Here is a 16,406-nt window from a genome sequence, read left to right as displayed (position 1 = left end):
TGTGTACATTAAGCTGTGATCCACTTAACAAAAGAAATGGAATGTTAAACCCCTGTCATCACTTGCTGAGACATTTACAGTAACCTCCTAGTTGGCCTTACTGCCTCAGGGCTTGCTCGTATATGTGGTTAAATCACTCAGCGATGATTCGGTGAACCTAGAATAAAATGAATTCATTGGTACAGTGTTTCCATCTTGACACAGTCTCTGAATACCAGGTCAGGGAAGTTACTCATTTACTTAATAAGTTAGGTTATTTTTCACCAAAAAGTTGATTCAAATTTCCTACCATTTCAAATAATGAAACACCCTTTATAAGGCGCAAATTCTGTAGGGGGAGAACATAATTTATTTCTTAAAATTAAAAGTTAGTGAAGGAGAAAGAGAAAAATGAGCCCAAGAAAAGAAACTTAAGAGTAAATCTAGCCCTGGCATGTGTGGCTCTGTGGATTGAGTGCTGGCCTGCAAATTAAAGAGTTGCCAGTTCAATTCCCAGTTAGGGCACATTCCTGGGTTGTGGGCCAGGTCCCCAGTGGGGTGGGTTGGGAGGGGCACAGACGAGGCAACCACACATTGATGTTTCTCTTCCTCTCTTCCTCCCTTCTCTCTAAAAATTAAAATTTTTTAAAGTAAATTTATATAAATTTGTGTCTGTGAACAACTTTCCAATAAGCTTTTGTGTATGAGCTGTCAATTTGCTTTTTCTTACTTGTCCATACTTTTTTTTAACTAGGAAAACATAGAAAGACTGGAAGGGATGTGGCTATTAAAGTAATTGATAAGATGAGATTTCCTACAAAACAGGAAAGTCAACTCCGTAATGAAGTGGCTATTTTACAGGTAAAACAGAACTATACAAAAAGTTGTCTTGTATGGGTTTAAATTTATGAATTTTAAATCAGACTATTTGGTACCTGTAAGGTTCGGGTTTTCTGTTGTTTTGTTTTGCTCTGCTCTCATGTTATATGACCTTTTGGCTCTGACAGGGTGCACATCTGAATTAACTCCTTCAGTTTTTTTTAAAAAGGGAAAATTATATTACAGTAAGGTAGGAGTTACATGGACTGCCATTATTTTGTGTTATGGTAGTAATTTATTGAGAACTTATTTTTATAAGTAAAATCTTTAAAAAATAAAATATCAGTCTTAATTCAGGTGCTTAAAATAATTGACACATTTATCATATTTTTTGGTTATGTCATTTTTGTACCCACCCAGTTCTCATAGATGGGATGCTTGATTATTATAGCAGTTACTATAAAAGTAAAGACTGCTTAAGAATTGTTTACCTCTTAAAAGTAGTATTGGTTATTACGTCAAACTCTAAAGATTTAATAGTTTAATTCATTAAGGTATATTTTAAAATATATATTGGCAGTGATTTAAATCCCATAAAATAAATTACTCTCTATTCTATTTTTTTTTTTTGCAACATGTGGGTTTTATTTAATAATGAAAATGATGAATATTAACTTTCTGTTCTTACACTGTTACATTCTAATAGGTTCCTTATAGGCATGATAGGTCAGTGGTTTCATTACTAACTTAACAGTTGGCCAGTATCCTGTAGTTAAACTGTTGTACACCTTCATTTGGGAATAGTACCTTATATGCTAAATGGAAAATATTAGAACCACTGCAGTTTATTTAAAAAATTAGATTGTTACGGAGAAAGGGCAATAATAATTTGTTTTTTTGACATACAAAGCTGCTTTTCAATTTTTTAAAATTTAATCTTTATTGTATTTTTTTCCATTACCATTTAGTCCTCTTATATCCCCCTCCCCCAGCAGTCACTGTTGTTCATGTCCATGCGTCCTTTTTCCGTTTTGCTCAGTCCCTCCACCCCCCGCCTCCCCACCCCCCCAATAGCCGTCATCTGCTCTCCATCTATAAGTTATTTTCATTTAACATTTTTACGTCTCTTGGGGGTCATCTAGAAGACCACAATTTAGCTTTTATCTTTAATTTTTTGATAAACGTTTATCTTATTTATCTTAAATATTTATCTTTTTAATATTTAATATCATAATATGCAGGTTTCTGTTAACTCGTTATGTAGCTTTTGCATAATATGTGAGAAATCATGGTGATATGACAGTTAATGCTGTCAGTGCCCCATCTGCTTGTGGGTGAAGTTCAAGAAGACACAGCTCACTGAACTTGTGCTTCCTAGAGGAAGGTAAGAAATTTATAAACACGTAATTAACTTTATATTTACTATATTATTGGCCACTAGCAGTAACATTTGCCTCACTTCTTTTTCAGAGGAGTGACAATCAAAGACTGGTCTCCAAGCTCCCTTGCTCACTTCAAGGCTGCCTCCTGCAAGGAAAGCCAGCTTAGAAAATTATTAGCATTCTCACTCTGTAGTAGGGAGTGGATACATTGTTAAGAGATCTTTTTTCATACCTTACTTTGGAATCTTTCTCATTGTCTAACTTAATATGCAAAAAATAAATATTAAGGATATATTCCTAAAGCGTGATTTCTTGATGTCATTTTGCTTACAAACACAGAACCTCTTTTCACCCGTGTTATCAATTCTGGGACACAGTAACTGAATAATGCACATGTAAAAACTATTTTACAGTATATCTGTCTCGTTATTTTCCTTGAAATTGCCCAACTGGGAATAGAATTGAGTGATTATAGCATGTCTTCAAGTATAATGCTGCTTGAAATATCATGATGTTTTAAGCTGATTAGCAGATTGGAACGTTAAGCTGTTTTAAGTCAATTAGTAAACAATATTTTGTGCTTCTGCATTTTTTTAAACATTTCTTTAAAAAAAATGACCATAATTTAGACATTGAGTTAAAAATGATTAAGACACAGTCTCTGCCCCCAGGAAGCTAATGAGGCTACAGAGTAAGATACATACACACATAATGTGGTGTACCGTGGATTAAGTATTGCTGCACATGTAAAGTATAGTGGAAACAATTGCAGTATTCCTGAAAAGAAGTAATGTGAGAGCTAAAATGAGGGCACTTGCAGGGGGAATTGAGAGATGATGGTAGATTTTAAAAACATTTTAGAGATGGAGTTCAATTTCACAGGCCAAAAAAAAAGTTTGCCTTCTTAGCATAATTAGATACTAATAATAAGGGGGAAACGTAAGAAAAAATATATTTCTATTAATAAGAAATAAAGAGCTTAATCATTTGGGCAAACAGAGTATTTAACATGGAATTGGGATAGTGAAGCCAGATATTTTAAGATTTTAAAATTGAAGCAGAGGAATTTAGATTTATGCCCAGAAATAATACAGAGCCATTGAACGTTTTCGAGCATGGCTAACTTCTCAGATTTGCTGTGGAGGACATTTTTATTTTTCTCCAGTAAGATAGGTTGCTTTTTATTAGCAGAAACAGTGTCACATTCATCTTTGTATTGTCCAACCCTGGTAACACAGTAGTACTCCAGGAACAGGATGATGAAGATACAGAGATGTGGAGCCTAAAACAGGGAGGACCAAATCAACATTAAGGAGTCCAGACTTAGGTAAATAAGTACCTTAAAAACAAAACCATCTCTTGAGCAAAAACCTTCACAAATACCGACCCCAAAGAGCTATGTGTAACTGACTCAAATCTGGCAATTGGTGCCTATTCATGGCCAGCATGAAGTTAGTATCAGAAGATTAAAAAGGTGAAAAGGAAAAGTGGTGATAATGGACAAAGGCAGTTACAGGTTCTACTGATGATGCATTCTTTCCCCTCAGTGCTCAACTCTCCAGGACTTGGGAAAATCATTATCTATGACGCTTTTTATTTCCTTTGCTTCCATTATTTTTCTAAGCTGTTTTTCTTTCTGTGCCATATATTCCATACAATTAATCCTGCAACTTTTCAGAATTTGCACCATCCTGGGATTGTAAACCTGGAATGTATGTTTGAAACCCCAGAACGAGTTTTTGTAGTAATGGAAAAGCTGCATGGAGATATGTTGGAAATGATTCTGTCCAGTGAGAAAAGTCGACTTCCAGAACGAATTACTAAATTCATGGTGACACAGGTATTTTAACTCTTTTAAAACCAGAGAATAATTTTTCTGACAGTAAAAGATAACTGCTTAGTTTTTTATTTTAATTTTGACTTTATCCTATTTCAAAAGTTGTCTTTTATGGTAACATTGTTTTCTCTTTATAATTTTTAAATTACAATTCACATAAAGTATTTTATTAGTTCCATGTGTACAATGTAGTGATTAGACATTTATAAACTTATACAGTGATCACCCTGGTAAGTTTAGTACCCATGTGATACTATACATAGTTGTTAGACTATTATTGACTGTCTTCCCTGTGATGTACTTTATTTTTTAATTTTTTTATTAAATATATTGTGATTAATTCTTAAGAGAATGAAATAGCATTGTGTGTATTTTTACCTTTTCATAATGTGGGAGTTATTAACCTTGAAGAACAGAATAACACTTTTGGTGGATGACCTGCAGTGGACTTTTCAAATTACTGTACCATTTAATGGGTCGGATTAGTGTTTAGGTACAACTTTTCCGGGCATTGAAAAACATCTGATTCCTTCTGTGACAGATACTTGTTGCTCTGAGGAATCTACACTTTAAGAATATTGTGCACTGTGATTTAAAGCCAGAAAACGTGCTACTCGCATCAGCAGAGCCATTTCCTCAGGTGAGATATTTTCTGCAAACCCTCAGTATCATTTAAGTAGCTGACTGCATTACAGAAAACCTGTGTAATGAGAGGCAGTGCTATAGGTTCAGATATATAACCATTTTCCAGAAATGGTTTTCAGCCTGTTAACTGCCAGCGAAGATTAGTACCTGAATAGTTCGAATTTAGATTTTACTAATTATATTGTTTATTTTCATTAAGGCTTTTTAGACTTAACCAGATCCCAAGGAATAGCTCCTGCACATACTGTTCACAGTTCACCTTTCTCTGTGGGTTGGGAATGAAATGGGGGAGGATGACCTTGGTAGGTAGGTGTTCCTTGCTCTGGCAAACTCCCCACGAAATAAAGCAAACTGGAGGGTAACTTTGATTTTGGAGATAATAGAGATTGATATCTAGTGGGCAGTAAACCAACTCCTCTCGCTCTTTAGAATGTTATATTGTAAACAGTTCCACCAAAACTAACATAAGGGTGACATTTCCCATCACCACCAGCACTCGCATGCGTATGACGATATTGTGTGTACACGTTATGCATGATGCACTGATTTCACTCAGATTTCATGTCACTGAAAAATGTTGGTCTTGATCCAAATTTATTTCATAGCCTAAAAATGGATCATAACCCAAAGTTTGAAGTTTTCCTGAGGATCTATGTTGTATGTAGTACATACATTTTTCATGATTATGTCATTGATGAGTCCTCCAAATAGCTAGAATATCTGTTGCCAAACTCTTAATGTACATTTAAAACATGTCCAACTAGACAAATGGCTAAAATAAAACAGCAGATGGCTATGTTACTGTGTAAATTCAACTCAAATTGCCTTTTAAAGAAAAGGTATTTTTAAAAATTATTTCACTTTTTTAAAGAAGAATCATATTCTTTCTTTTATAATGCTAATTTGATTAGAAGTGATTCTTATCACTATGAGGTCCAAAAGGGATTCCCTAATAGTTGGTACAATGTTTTAAATAAAATGCTTTCATATTTCATCTCATTCGATCTTCAAAATAGTATGGGCAAAGATGCACACTCTTAGAGCTAAGGCTAAAACTCCAGCTTCATGGCTTCCGCTTTAGCAATACCCACTGTTCCACGAAGAACGGAGGGAAAATAACATCTTTTACTTGATAGTAGTCTTTTTTGCTCAAGTGCTATCCATGGCCATACTTCTTTATTCAGTTGCCAAACTGCCAGGTCGTCTTTACTTTATCACTATATTAGCTAAACTATGGCTTTTAACAAAAATAAATAAATAAAAGGGATAGTTCATATTTCTTCATGGTCAGTAGTCTTGTTCTTTGGAGGCTCAAATAGAGAAGTGGCCAAATTCAGTGACACAGAACACATATCCTAAAACATGTATGAAGGTCCATATCCCCAAAATACTGAAGACATTTTATGAATCAGGGCATTTCCTCTGGAAAGGCTTGGTATTCACTTATTCAGCATGAATGTATCATTCATCACCAAAATCTGAACCTCTTACTAGAAGGCAGCAAGATAAGTGTTCTGAGCTTTGCCAGGCTTATCCCACTTCCAGAACTCCGTTCCCAGATGGACATGTTAATGACATGACTGCCTTCAGATACAACCTTAAAAATCTAAACATCTGATTAGCAATAATTTGTTCCTCAGGCATAGAAAATACTGTTATTCTTTCAAGCAACCTCTTAAGTATATTTTAAATTTCATTTACTTGCCAATTTATATAGTACCCTTGGGAAGAGAGATTCTAAGATTAAGCAAAATAAAGGGTAAGTTTTTAAATATCGTAACTTATTTTTCATTCAATAAACATTTATTAGGTACTTTTATGTGCCCAGGCACTGTGAGTCCACTGAGAATTCAAAAATGAAACAATAATTCTTGCCACAAATGACGAAAAAGTAATCTTAAACTCCAAATGATAAAAGATCAGCATTCTCCATTTCATGAAAATACTTTGAACACTTAAAATACCAGTCTGGTATTTGGCATTCTGGAAGCTAGAATCCAAAAGTGGTTTTTTGAAAGATGCACTGTTAGTAATGAATCACAGCTTATAAATGTATTTTATAATTTCCCTATCTACAGTTATTTCACATTCATAATCAGTACAGTTGGCAACTGTGTTGAAACAGTACACTATCATATTAGGAACTGGTGTATGTAGGTGCATAAATAGATACCCTGTGAAACTCACACCACCCTCTGAATTGCAGGTGAAGCTGTGTGACTTTGGCTTTGCGCGCATCATTGGTGAAAAGTCGTTCAGGAGGTCTGTGGTGGGAACGCCAGCCTACTTAGCTCCTGAAGTTCTCAGAAGCAAAGGTTACAACCGTTCTCTAGATATGTGGTCAGTGGGCGTCATTGTCTATGTGAGCCTCAGTGGCACGTTTCCCTTTAATGAAGATGAAGATATAAATGACCAAATTCAAAATGCTGCATTTATGTACCCACCAAATCCATGGAAAGAAATTTCTGGTGAAGGTAAAAAAATTAGCTCTGTGCCTTTTAGTCTAAAAATCTTTATGATACTCCATCAGCCTTTTTTGACTTCTCTTTTTTATATCTCCTATTCATCTTCCAAATTCAATTTAGTTAACCAATTTCTGAGCACTTTTCTAGGTTCCCAGGCATAGCATTAATCCAGGTCTCAACTGGCTCATTTTGAAAACACTGAAATCTCTCAGCTGTCCTTCCCTGTCACACTACTGTTACATTGCTGGCCCCCCTCTAACCACGCTGCAGCTGTGTCTGTGATCCAGCCAGACTGCTCCCCTGGCTGTGTCCTCTCTTCTGAATTATTTTCTGCATTTTGCTGAGGCCTTCCCCTGCCTATAGCCCCTCCTCCCCACTATTGTAATCCTGCCACTTTGGGGACCCCTCAACTGTGGATCATCTACCAGGCTCTTCCCTGAACCCATCCTCTAACCTGTATAAGATCTACTTTGGCTACTAGTTGGGCATATTTTTTCCTTAAATATTTTATTGTATCTTTTCATAGTCACTTTTTGTATCTTCAGAACTAGATTGTAGGCTCCTTGAAAGGAGATCCTGAACTCAGATTTTTTCTATCTGGAATGAGCTTCATAGTTAGTAGATACTCACCAGTTTGTTTTCAGCTCTCCTGGGGACCCCTACTGGAAAGCTTTAGGCATGTATTTTTCCTGCCTGGTGGAGGCTTTTGAGTTTTCTGCCCCTGGTTCTGCGCCCAGCAGCAATGACTTGGTTGGCTGTCTTTAGTTTGCTGATATGGATAGGAAGAGTATACATTTCAAACATATCTAGCAGTCCCATAGAATTTAGTAGAACCACTGTTGGGGAGTATCCCCACCTGGATGTAGCCAACCCTGGGAACAAGGGGGTCTTTTTAGTTACTCCACAAAAATATCCAACCAAAGCAGAAAGATTGTCTATTAAAATGGGAAAAGTTCGGGGAACAGCATGTAAGACCATAGCAGGCTCACTTGGTAACAAGCAGGGCCGACTGAAAAAGTGCATGCAAGGGGTTAGAGGCCAAAGCCATTTCAGAGCTCCTGCAGCAGCGTGGTCTGTAGACCTCTCACATCGGAAAGGCTTGGTGAGATTATAACGTCCTTTGGCTCTATCCCAGAGATTCAGATTCACCAGTTGCAATGATGTTTTAAATAAATGCATTCTAAATAAATACCTCAAGTGATTCCAATGCACATGGTAGGCCACTGTTTAAAGTAGAACAATGAATAAAGTTTTGAAGTGTTTAGACTGAAGAGAAATCCATAATTAAAATTCGTACGGAAAAATCTTTGCTAGTTCACTGGTATGTAGAAGAGAAATGGAACTAGTATAGTGTATGCCACTTTGTTCTTCCCTGGGTCCAGGCCTTCTCAGTATTTCAGTTGTATTCTTATGTAAAACTAGAGGCAGAGTGTAGTTAATATGTTTGCTTTGGTTTTGCAGTTGGTCCATTTATCCAAATAATTGGGTAAAATACATATGTCAAGATTTCACCAAATACGGAACACCATGAACTTACTTGTTAAGACCTGCTGAGTATGTAACTCAAAACCTAATAACCCTAACCTTAACCCTGAACCTACCCTAACCATAATCCTAACCCTAAACCTAATTTAAAATCAAACCCTAATCTCAAATCTAACTCAAACCCTAATATTAATACTAATCATTCAACCCTAAAACTAACTCTAAAAATTACTCTGACTCAAAACCAATTCCTAAAGGTCACCTAGCCCTTTCCTGGTCCCTAACCTAAAAACGTAATATAAACCCAAACCATAATCTCATAGATAATTCTTATCCTAACCCTAATGATAAACAACCCTAACCTTACCTAAACACCAAACCTAATCCTGTTGCAAAACCTAACCCAATCCTAGCCCCTCCCTGAACACTAAATCTAATTGTAATTGATAACCACACTAACTTAAAAGCGAATTCTAACCCTAACCTTAAGTCAGACTTGAACTATAACTTTAATCCTAAATCTAGATCTAACTCTTATATTAATGCTAATGCTGTTTTGAGCTCAAAGCTGCTCTAACCCTAATGGTAACTCTAATAATAAGCTCAAACCTAACCCTATGTCTAACCCTAATCCTCAGTCTCTCCGTAACCCTAAACCTAACCTTAACCCCTACCCTAGCCCAAACTCTACACCCTACTCTAACCCTACCCCTTAACTTAATCATAATCCTTTCCCTAATCCTAATTGATACGAGCATTTTAACCTTGAAGCTAAGTTTAACCATAACCCTAACCAAAAAAAAATCCTGTTGAGTATGAACTTTTGGTATTACCGTATTTCACCTTGTATAATGTGATCCCATGCATAATGCACACCCACGTTTTTGTGCATATTATACACGGGATTGTTATTCCCTTGGTATTTAGTCATTATACCCAGGTATAATGTACATCCTTATTTTTCCCTGAAAAAAATTGGGCAAAAAACTGTGCATTATACATGGCAAAATACAGTAAGTTATCTCCTCAGTCTAACTCCATCTTTGGAGGCAAGGTAATGGCTTTGGCAACTTTTCTAGACCAAGCCAAGAGACTAGAAAGCAATAACAAGTTGTTGGGGGGGGGGGGAGACAAAAAACCCACTCAAAAACTGAAATCAAGTTAATATTCTGCACCATGTGCTAAGTACCATTAAAAGCCCTTTACGTGTATTAGGCTAATGCCATTTTCTCAACAATCTTATTTTACAGATGAGGAAGCTAAGGCAGAATATATAGTAACTGATCCCCTATCACAGAATAAGAGGAAGAAGGACTTCAGACCAGCCAGGCTGGCTCCATTCTGCAGTTTTTTTTTTCCTGAGCTTTTTAAAAAATTCATTGGGGCCACATTGGTTAATAAAATTATGTAGGTTTCAAGCATACACTTCTATATTACATCATGTTTTGTATTGCGTGTTCACCATCTAAAAAGTCCAGTCTCCTCCTGTCACCGTTTGTCCCACTCTTACTCTCTTCTGCCTCCCTCCACCACCTCTGCCCCCTTCTCCCTCTGGTGACCACTGTATTGTCTGTTTGCTGTGAGGTTTTTTTAAAACTTTCTTAATCCCTTCCCTTGTTTCACCCAGCACTGCCCCCCACCCCCAACATCGGTCATTCTATTCTCTTTATCTAGTTTGTTTCTATTTGACTTTGTTAGAGTACACATGTAGGTGAAACCACATGGTGTTCTTTTTCTCTGGCTGGCTTGTTTCACTTAGCATAATACCTAGGTCCATCCATGCTGTGGCAAAAGGTAAGAACTCCTTTGTTTTTACTGCCAAGTAGTATTCCATTGTGTGAATGTACCACAGCTTTTTAATCTACTCATCTACTGGTGGGCACTTGGACTGTTTCCAGATCTTGACTATTATAAATAACACTGCAGCGAATATAGAGGTGCCTATGTTCTGGCAAATCATTGTTTCATGTTTCTTCAGATATATTCCCCAGAAGTGGAATTGCTGGGTCATAAGACAGTTTTGTATTTCATTTACTCCATACTGTTTTCCACAGTGGGTACTATTTTCTACAGTAGCTGCACCAGTCTGCATTCTCACCAACAGTGAACAAGGGTTCCCTTTTTTCCACATCCATGCCAACACTTGCTGTGTATTTACTGATGATAGCCATTTTGACAGCTGTGAGGTGATAAGATTTTAATGTGCATTTCTGATGATTAGTGACATTAATCATCTTTTCATGTTTATTGGCCATCTGTATGTCCTCTTTGGTGAAGTGGACATACCTCTATTCGGGTCCTTTGACTATTTTTTAAATTGGATTGTTTGGGTTTTTTGGTGGAGTTTTTTAAGTTCTTTATAAATTTTGGATACTAACCCCATCAGATGTACATGGTCTGTCCAGAAGGTATCCAACCATGTATTATGAAAAAGAGACACATTTCTAGAAGAAGATACAAGAAACACTGTACACAGGACAATGATGCCTCAGTCCCCTTCTTAAGTAGGCATCTTCGGACCTCACACAGTTCTCCCAATCGCCATCAGCTGCCCCATTGTATTTTCCTGAATCTCATCAATGGTCTGAAATCTCTTCCCTTTCAAAGGTGACTTTGGTTTTGGGAAAAGCCAGAAGTCACAGGACACCAAGTCTGGGCTGTAGGGGGGCTGAGTCACCTGGGTGGTTTGATGTTTCACAAAAAACCTCTGTACAAGATATGATGCATGAGCGGGCACGTTGTTGTGATGAAGCTGCCGATCACCAGTTGCCCACAGCTGCGGCCTTCTGAATTGTGCAAATAATTTCTGTGGAGGAAAGTTCAAGCTTAACACAAAATTTCGTGCAGATTCATTGCTGTACTCCTCAGTCATTTTGAATGTAATGGCCACACAGTACACATGCTCACTCAGTGGGCATCTCCTACCCTCTCTGACTAGTCAGTAGTGTGAAGTCATCATTGTTCATTCATTCGCATTGCAGTCCAGTCTCCTTGGCTGCCAGGTTACATGCATGTCGAGCAAACTGTTCTCATTATATAAACAGTGGTAGGACTTTTTCCAGACAGACCTCATGTTATTGGTGAATGTGTTCTCCCATTGTGGGTTGTCTTTTCATTTTGTTGATGGTTTCCTATGCTGTGCAAAATCTTTTAGTTTGAAGTAGTCTCGTTTATTTACTCGTTTCCCTTGCCCAGGGAGATACATGATAAAAAATGTTACGAGCATTGTCTTGAGATTTTACTGCTGTGTCTTCTAAAGTTTTTATGGTTTCGAGACTTACATTTCAGCATTCAATCCATTTTTAGTTTATTCTTACGGTGTAAGAAGGTGGTCTAGTTTCATTTTGTCACACGTATCTGTCCACTTTTCTCAACACCATTTACTGAACAGACTGTCTTTACCCCATTGTATGTTCTCTCCTCTTTTGTCAAATATTATTTACACATAAAGGCATGGGTTTATTTTGGGGCTCTCTATTCTGTTCCTTTGATTTATGTCTGTTTTTGTGCTGGTACCATACCGTTTCGATTACTAGGACCTTGTAGTACAGTTTGCTATCAAGTAGTGTGGTACCTCCAACCTTGTTCTTTCTCCTGGTTGCTGAGAACTATTTGGAGTCTTCTGTGTTTCCATACAAATTTTTGGAATATATGTCCTAGTTCTGTGAAACACACCATGGGTATTTTGATAGGAATTGTGCTGAATTTATAGATTACTTTGGGTAGTATGGACATTTTAATATTGTTACTTCTTCCTATCAGAGTCTATACTTTTAATCTGTATTCTATGTTGCCTCCTTAAAAAAACAAATACACTCTAAGTTCAGTAAACATTTATGGATCACCAGTATGTAGCTTAAAGCCCAAGTCCTTGAGAAAAAAATCCATAACGCTCTATTTCTGTGGATAGAAGTGCCTTCCAGGCAGAGTTGCAGGTTTGAGGTGTTTCGTGTGCCCAAATTCATGTATCTAAATTTGTCTTTCCCTTAGCAATTGATTTGATAAACAACCTACTTCAGGTGAAGATGAGGAAACGTTACAGTGTGGACAAATCTCTTAGTCATCCCTGGCTACAGGTAAAAAAAGTCTGTCTCTTTGACAATCCTCATTTGAACAGATCACTGTGATTTCTTTTACCTAATGAAATCACCCTAAGATCAACCATTTCTGCACTTCTTAGAGCAATGTAATGATCTCTAGTGATTAGTTTGTACCGTGCCCAAGTCTCTGGAATTTTTGCACTATGCCATTCACGTGCAGACCTGATAGCCAGTTAAACTCCCAAGAACTAAAAGCAATGAATAAAAGCCTTTTATAGGGCTTTATGTGTTCATCTCACCTTTTTGTAAGATGAATATAACATGTTATTTTGTCAGATATATTTTACTTTTAAAATGTCCACTGAAAGGTTTACATTTGCATTGAAAGGTCGGAAATGCCACTTCAAATGTTTGGCTTAAATCCTCCAGAAGTTGTTGTGTAGACTGGTAAAAAGTTACCCCCTAACTTCAGTGTAAAGAGAGAAGCTTTAGAATTTTAAAGGGAGTAAGAGGTAGAATTGACTTCAAAAAATGCAACCATAGTTACTCTCAGGGATTATTAAATTACTCTGATAATAGATTCTAACTAAGCACTTTCCTTTATTATAAGGAATAAGTTGGAGGCCTCTTGAAATATAGAACGAAATGTTTAAGTGATTGTTATTAGCCACCTCAGAAGCCCTGAGACAATATTTTTTAAATTTTAGAAACTAGGTAATTTCCTCATAGAGATGCAATTTGAAAACATATTTATCTTTAACATTGCTAATTTAAAATATTACAAATGGAATTTATAGCAAGTACTTGTTAGTAGGGGTTTGCCAATTATGTGACTAGAGTGCTAAGCAAAAAATAAGGGTTGACAGGACTGTTTCTTTTATGGTTCATAATCACTTCATTCCTTTTCCAGGACTACCAGACTTGGCTTGACCTTCGAGAATTTGAAACTCGCATTGGAGAACGTTACATTACACATGAAAGTGATGATGCCCGCTGGGAAATACATGCGTACACACACAACCTTGAATACCCAAAGCACTTCATCATGGCTCCCAATCCAGACGATATGGAAGAAGATCCTTAATTATCAATGACCTAAGAACTTCAGTAAGGAAGCATTTCATTTTATGGGCTGGTATTTTGTTGCACAACTGTTGTTGGAGGTCATCATTTGCAAAAATGCAAAGGCATGAGGAAATACGATAAGGAATCGGTGACACCAATACTGTAGTTTTTAAGTAGGTACAAGAGCGGAAGGTAATAAAATCATGTAATGGAACCAAGATGAAGCTTTTCATAAATTTTATAGCATAAGAAATAACTGGTTTTTGTATTTTTTCCTAATCCTTCACTTTAGTGCAACAGTGGCACTTTTATCTTCCCTTTCCTGTTCTTGTATTGTTTTCCAAAAAGTACAAAAAGGCAAACTAGAATCCAGTTATTACATAGCTTGACCAAATCATACAAAAGTTACATGGTTGATGACTAAACAGATTTGCATTTAAGTGTTATCAGAGGCTGCCAGCATGCAATTTCCTGTAAGGATTTGAAACATTTGTTTAACTAACCATCCAGGGGTTGAGGGTTTTTTACCAGACCTACAAAAGTAGTGCTGGACTTTTTTTTTTCTTTTTTAGATCACTCAGTCTCAACAGTGAGCCCTAACCTTTTTAGAGTTGAAACTCTGCATACCCTCTCTACAACATAAAAATTTAGTTGTCACCTCCTTGTGTATGTTACAAAATAGCCTCCAGGATAATTTGGGACAACTGACGTTACAAACCAGGAATTGGAACTGCTGGTCTGTGTTGAATTACTATGTACAATGCAGAGTCTGGCACACATAATGCTCCCGTTTCATTTCATTAGAATTTTCTACTACAAAATCATAAGTATGTAATTGTGTGACATATCACACTCAAGCACACCATGTGACATTTTAGGTGAAATATTCAAATTGCTGTCCATCTTGTACAAGATATTCATGTGCCCTAGCAACCACCCTGAACGGTATTACTTCTGCCAGACCCTGTATATCTTCTCATAGCTCAACTTAGGTTCCCACGGACACCGTTGTGTTGCCACAGCTAGGTTCCAGCATTCAATGGGTACAGACCTAAACAGACTTACCCAATTTATATTTACACAGGGTTGACTCATTGAGGGAGGAAATTAATAAGGCCAGTGCAGGGTCAGTTAAAACTGTAGGAAAGAATAGCAAGCAGTGTCCTTTTTTTCCATTCCTCAGATTAATGAAAGGCTTTTAGAGATAGCTGGAATGTTTTTATTTTTTATAAGTATATTTTATTGATTATGCTTATTACAGTTGTCCCTTTTTTTTCTCCCCTTATCTCCCTCCACCATGAACCCCCCCCACCTCCTGCCATAGAATGTCTTTAAAATCAGTTATTTTAAGCACTTTGAGTTGAGCATGAAACACTTATAAGGGTAGGGCTATATTCTCAGGAGAGCAAATGAACGACTAAATAAATACTCTCTAACATTTCAGCTCCAGTAGCCAGGTAAAGAAATTTTTTTCTGCTCAGATATAATATGTAACTTAAGAGGTTAGACTTTTTCATACTTTTTAAAAAGTTACTAATAGTTTCCTCCCCCCAAAGAAGTTTAATATCTGGGACTTACAAAATCTAACAGCTTTTTGTTTAACTTTTTCCCCTCAAAAAGAGCAAAAAGATTTGGAATCAGAAGATCTGGGTTTAAGTCTTATAAGTCTTGGCTCCTTTTGCAGCTTCGGAGGCCTGGCCAGGTGACAGTTTGAGCCTCGAGTTCCTCAGTCTGTAAAGTGAAGATTGTAATACTTGCCTCTACCTTAGTGTTTTGAAGGTTAGATATATATGAACATAGTCAATAAACTAAAAACTGTAAATTTAACTATTACTGCCCACTGAATTAGAAGCAGCAAAGAAAAAGATTGGTCGTATATGAACAAAGACTCATGAGATCTCTGGAGCTACTCCCTTACCCAGGACTGAAAACATACCAGAGAGAGTAGCAGGAAACACGCAGTGTTATGTTCTGAGCTCTTTAGTTGTTACCTTATCCTCACAGCTGCCACGGGCTATGTGGCACAATGAACCCCGTCTGACAGATAGTAAACTACCTGCTGAAGGTCACACAGTATTTGAACCCAAACAGTGTGGTTCTGGAGTCCCTCTGTCTCCAGGAGACATTCACGTCTTTCAGTATTTCATTCTCATATATGAATTTGAACTCTATAGTTACTTCTGCAAAACCTTTTAGAAACGTGTTTTCGTTAGGATAGAAGACGGTGTCCCCAAATTTCTGCTAAGTCTGTTTGTATGAACGTGCTAAAATGGAGTAATTCTGAGTCACTAGGCACTCTGTTGTGGTTTTACTGCATAAGGTAAAAATTAACTGGAATGGTGTTTGTTGGCTATACTTATACGAGTTATAATCAAACTTTACAAGCCATGAAGTTAATTGCACTCTTTCTGTTTTTGTTGTTAAATGCCTAAGAAGTTTCCTGAATTTGTAAAGGCACTGTTAGATAATTTGGAGTTAACTGATTACTCCAGATACTGTATAACCTGTATAACCTTTTTTTGGGTGTTGAAGCCGTGTTTATATAAGAAATAATTGTGAGAAACATTTGATAATGTACAAAGTAGTCTATAATGACACTGTCAGTACATTTTTATATTTTTTGTTACATCCCACTTTTTGTAAATATCCTCGAAGAAGCTTAATAATAAAATATATTTCCATATCACCA

At 36.8% G+C, this 16,406-nt stretch overlaps 1 protein-coding gene across 2 annotated transcripts in view; it reads left to right on the top strand.

Annotated features, from left to right (window-relative positions):
- Nucleotides 1-16,403, top strand: part of PRKD3 (protein kinase D3) — a 64,937-nt gene extending 48,534 nt beyond the window's left edge. For both annotated transcript variants that reach the window (XM_037165390.2, XM_037165391.2), the window contains 6 exons: nt 734-840; nt 3,859-4,020; nt 4,559-4,657; nt 6,869-7,136; nt 12,603-12,688; nt 13,563-16,403. In XM_037165390.2, the coding sequence (XP_037021285.2) occupies nt 734-840; nt 3,859-4,020; nt 4,559-4,657; nt 6,869-7,136; nt 12,603-12,688; nt 13,563-13,736 (896 nt within the window). In that variant the 3' untranslated portion in view covers nt 13,737-16,403. The remainder of the gene's footprint in view (nt 1-733; nt 841-3,858; nt 4,021-4,558; nt 4,658-6,868; nt 7,137-12,602; nt 12,689-13,562) is intronic.
- Nucleotides 16,404-16,406: the final 3 nt, after the last annotated feature.

The sequence above is a fragment of the Artibeus jamaicensis genome, unplaced genomic scaffold, assembly GCF_021234435.1.
Source record: "Artibeus jamaicensis isolate MK-2021 breed Jamaican fruit bat unplaced genomic scaffold, CSHL_Jam_final contig_465, whole genome shotgun sequence".
Lineage (NCBI taxonomy): Eukaryota > Metazoa > Chordata > Mammalia > Chiroptera > Phyllostomidae > Artibeus > Artibeus jamaicensis.
Note: the sequence above shows the minus strand (reverse complement) of the source record. Positions and strands in the feature narration are given on the sequence as shown.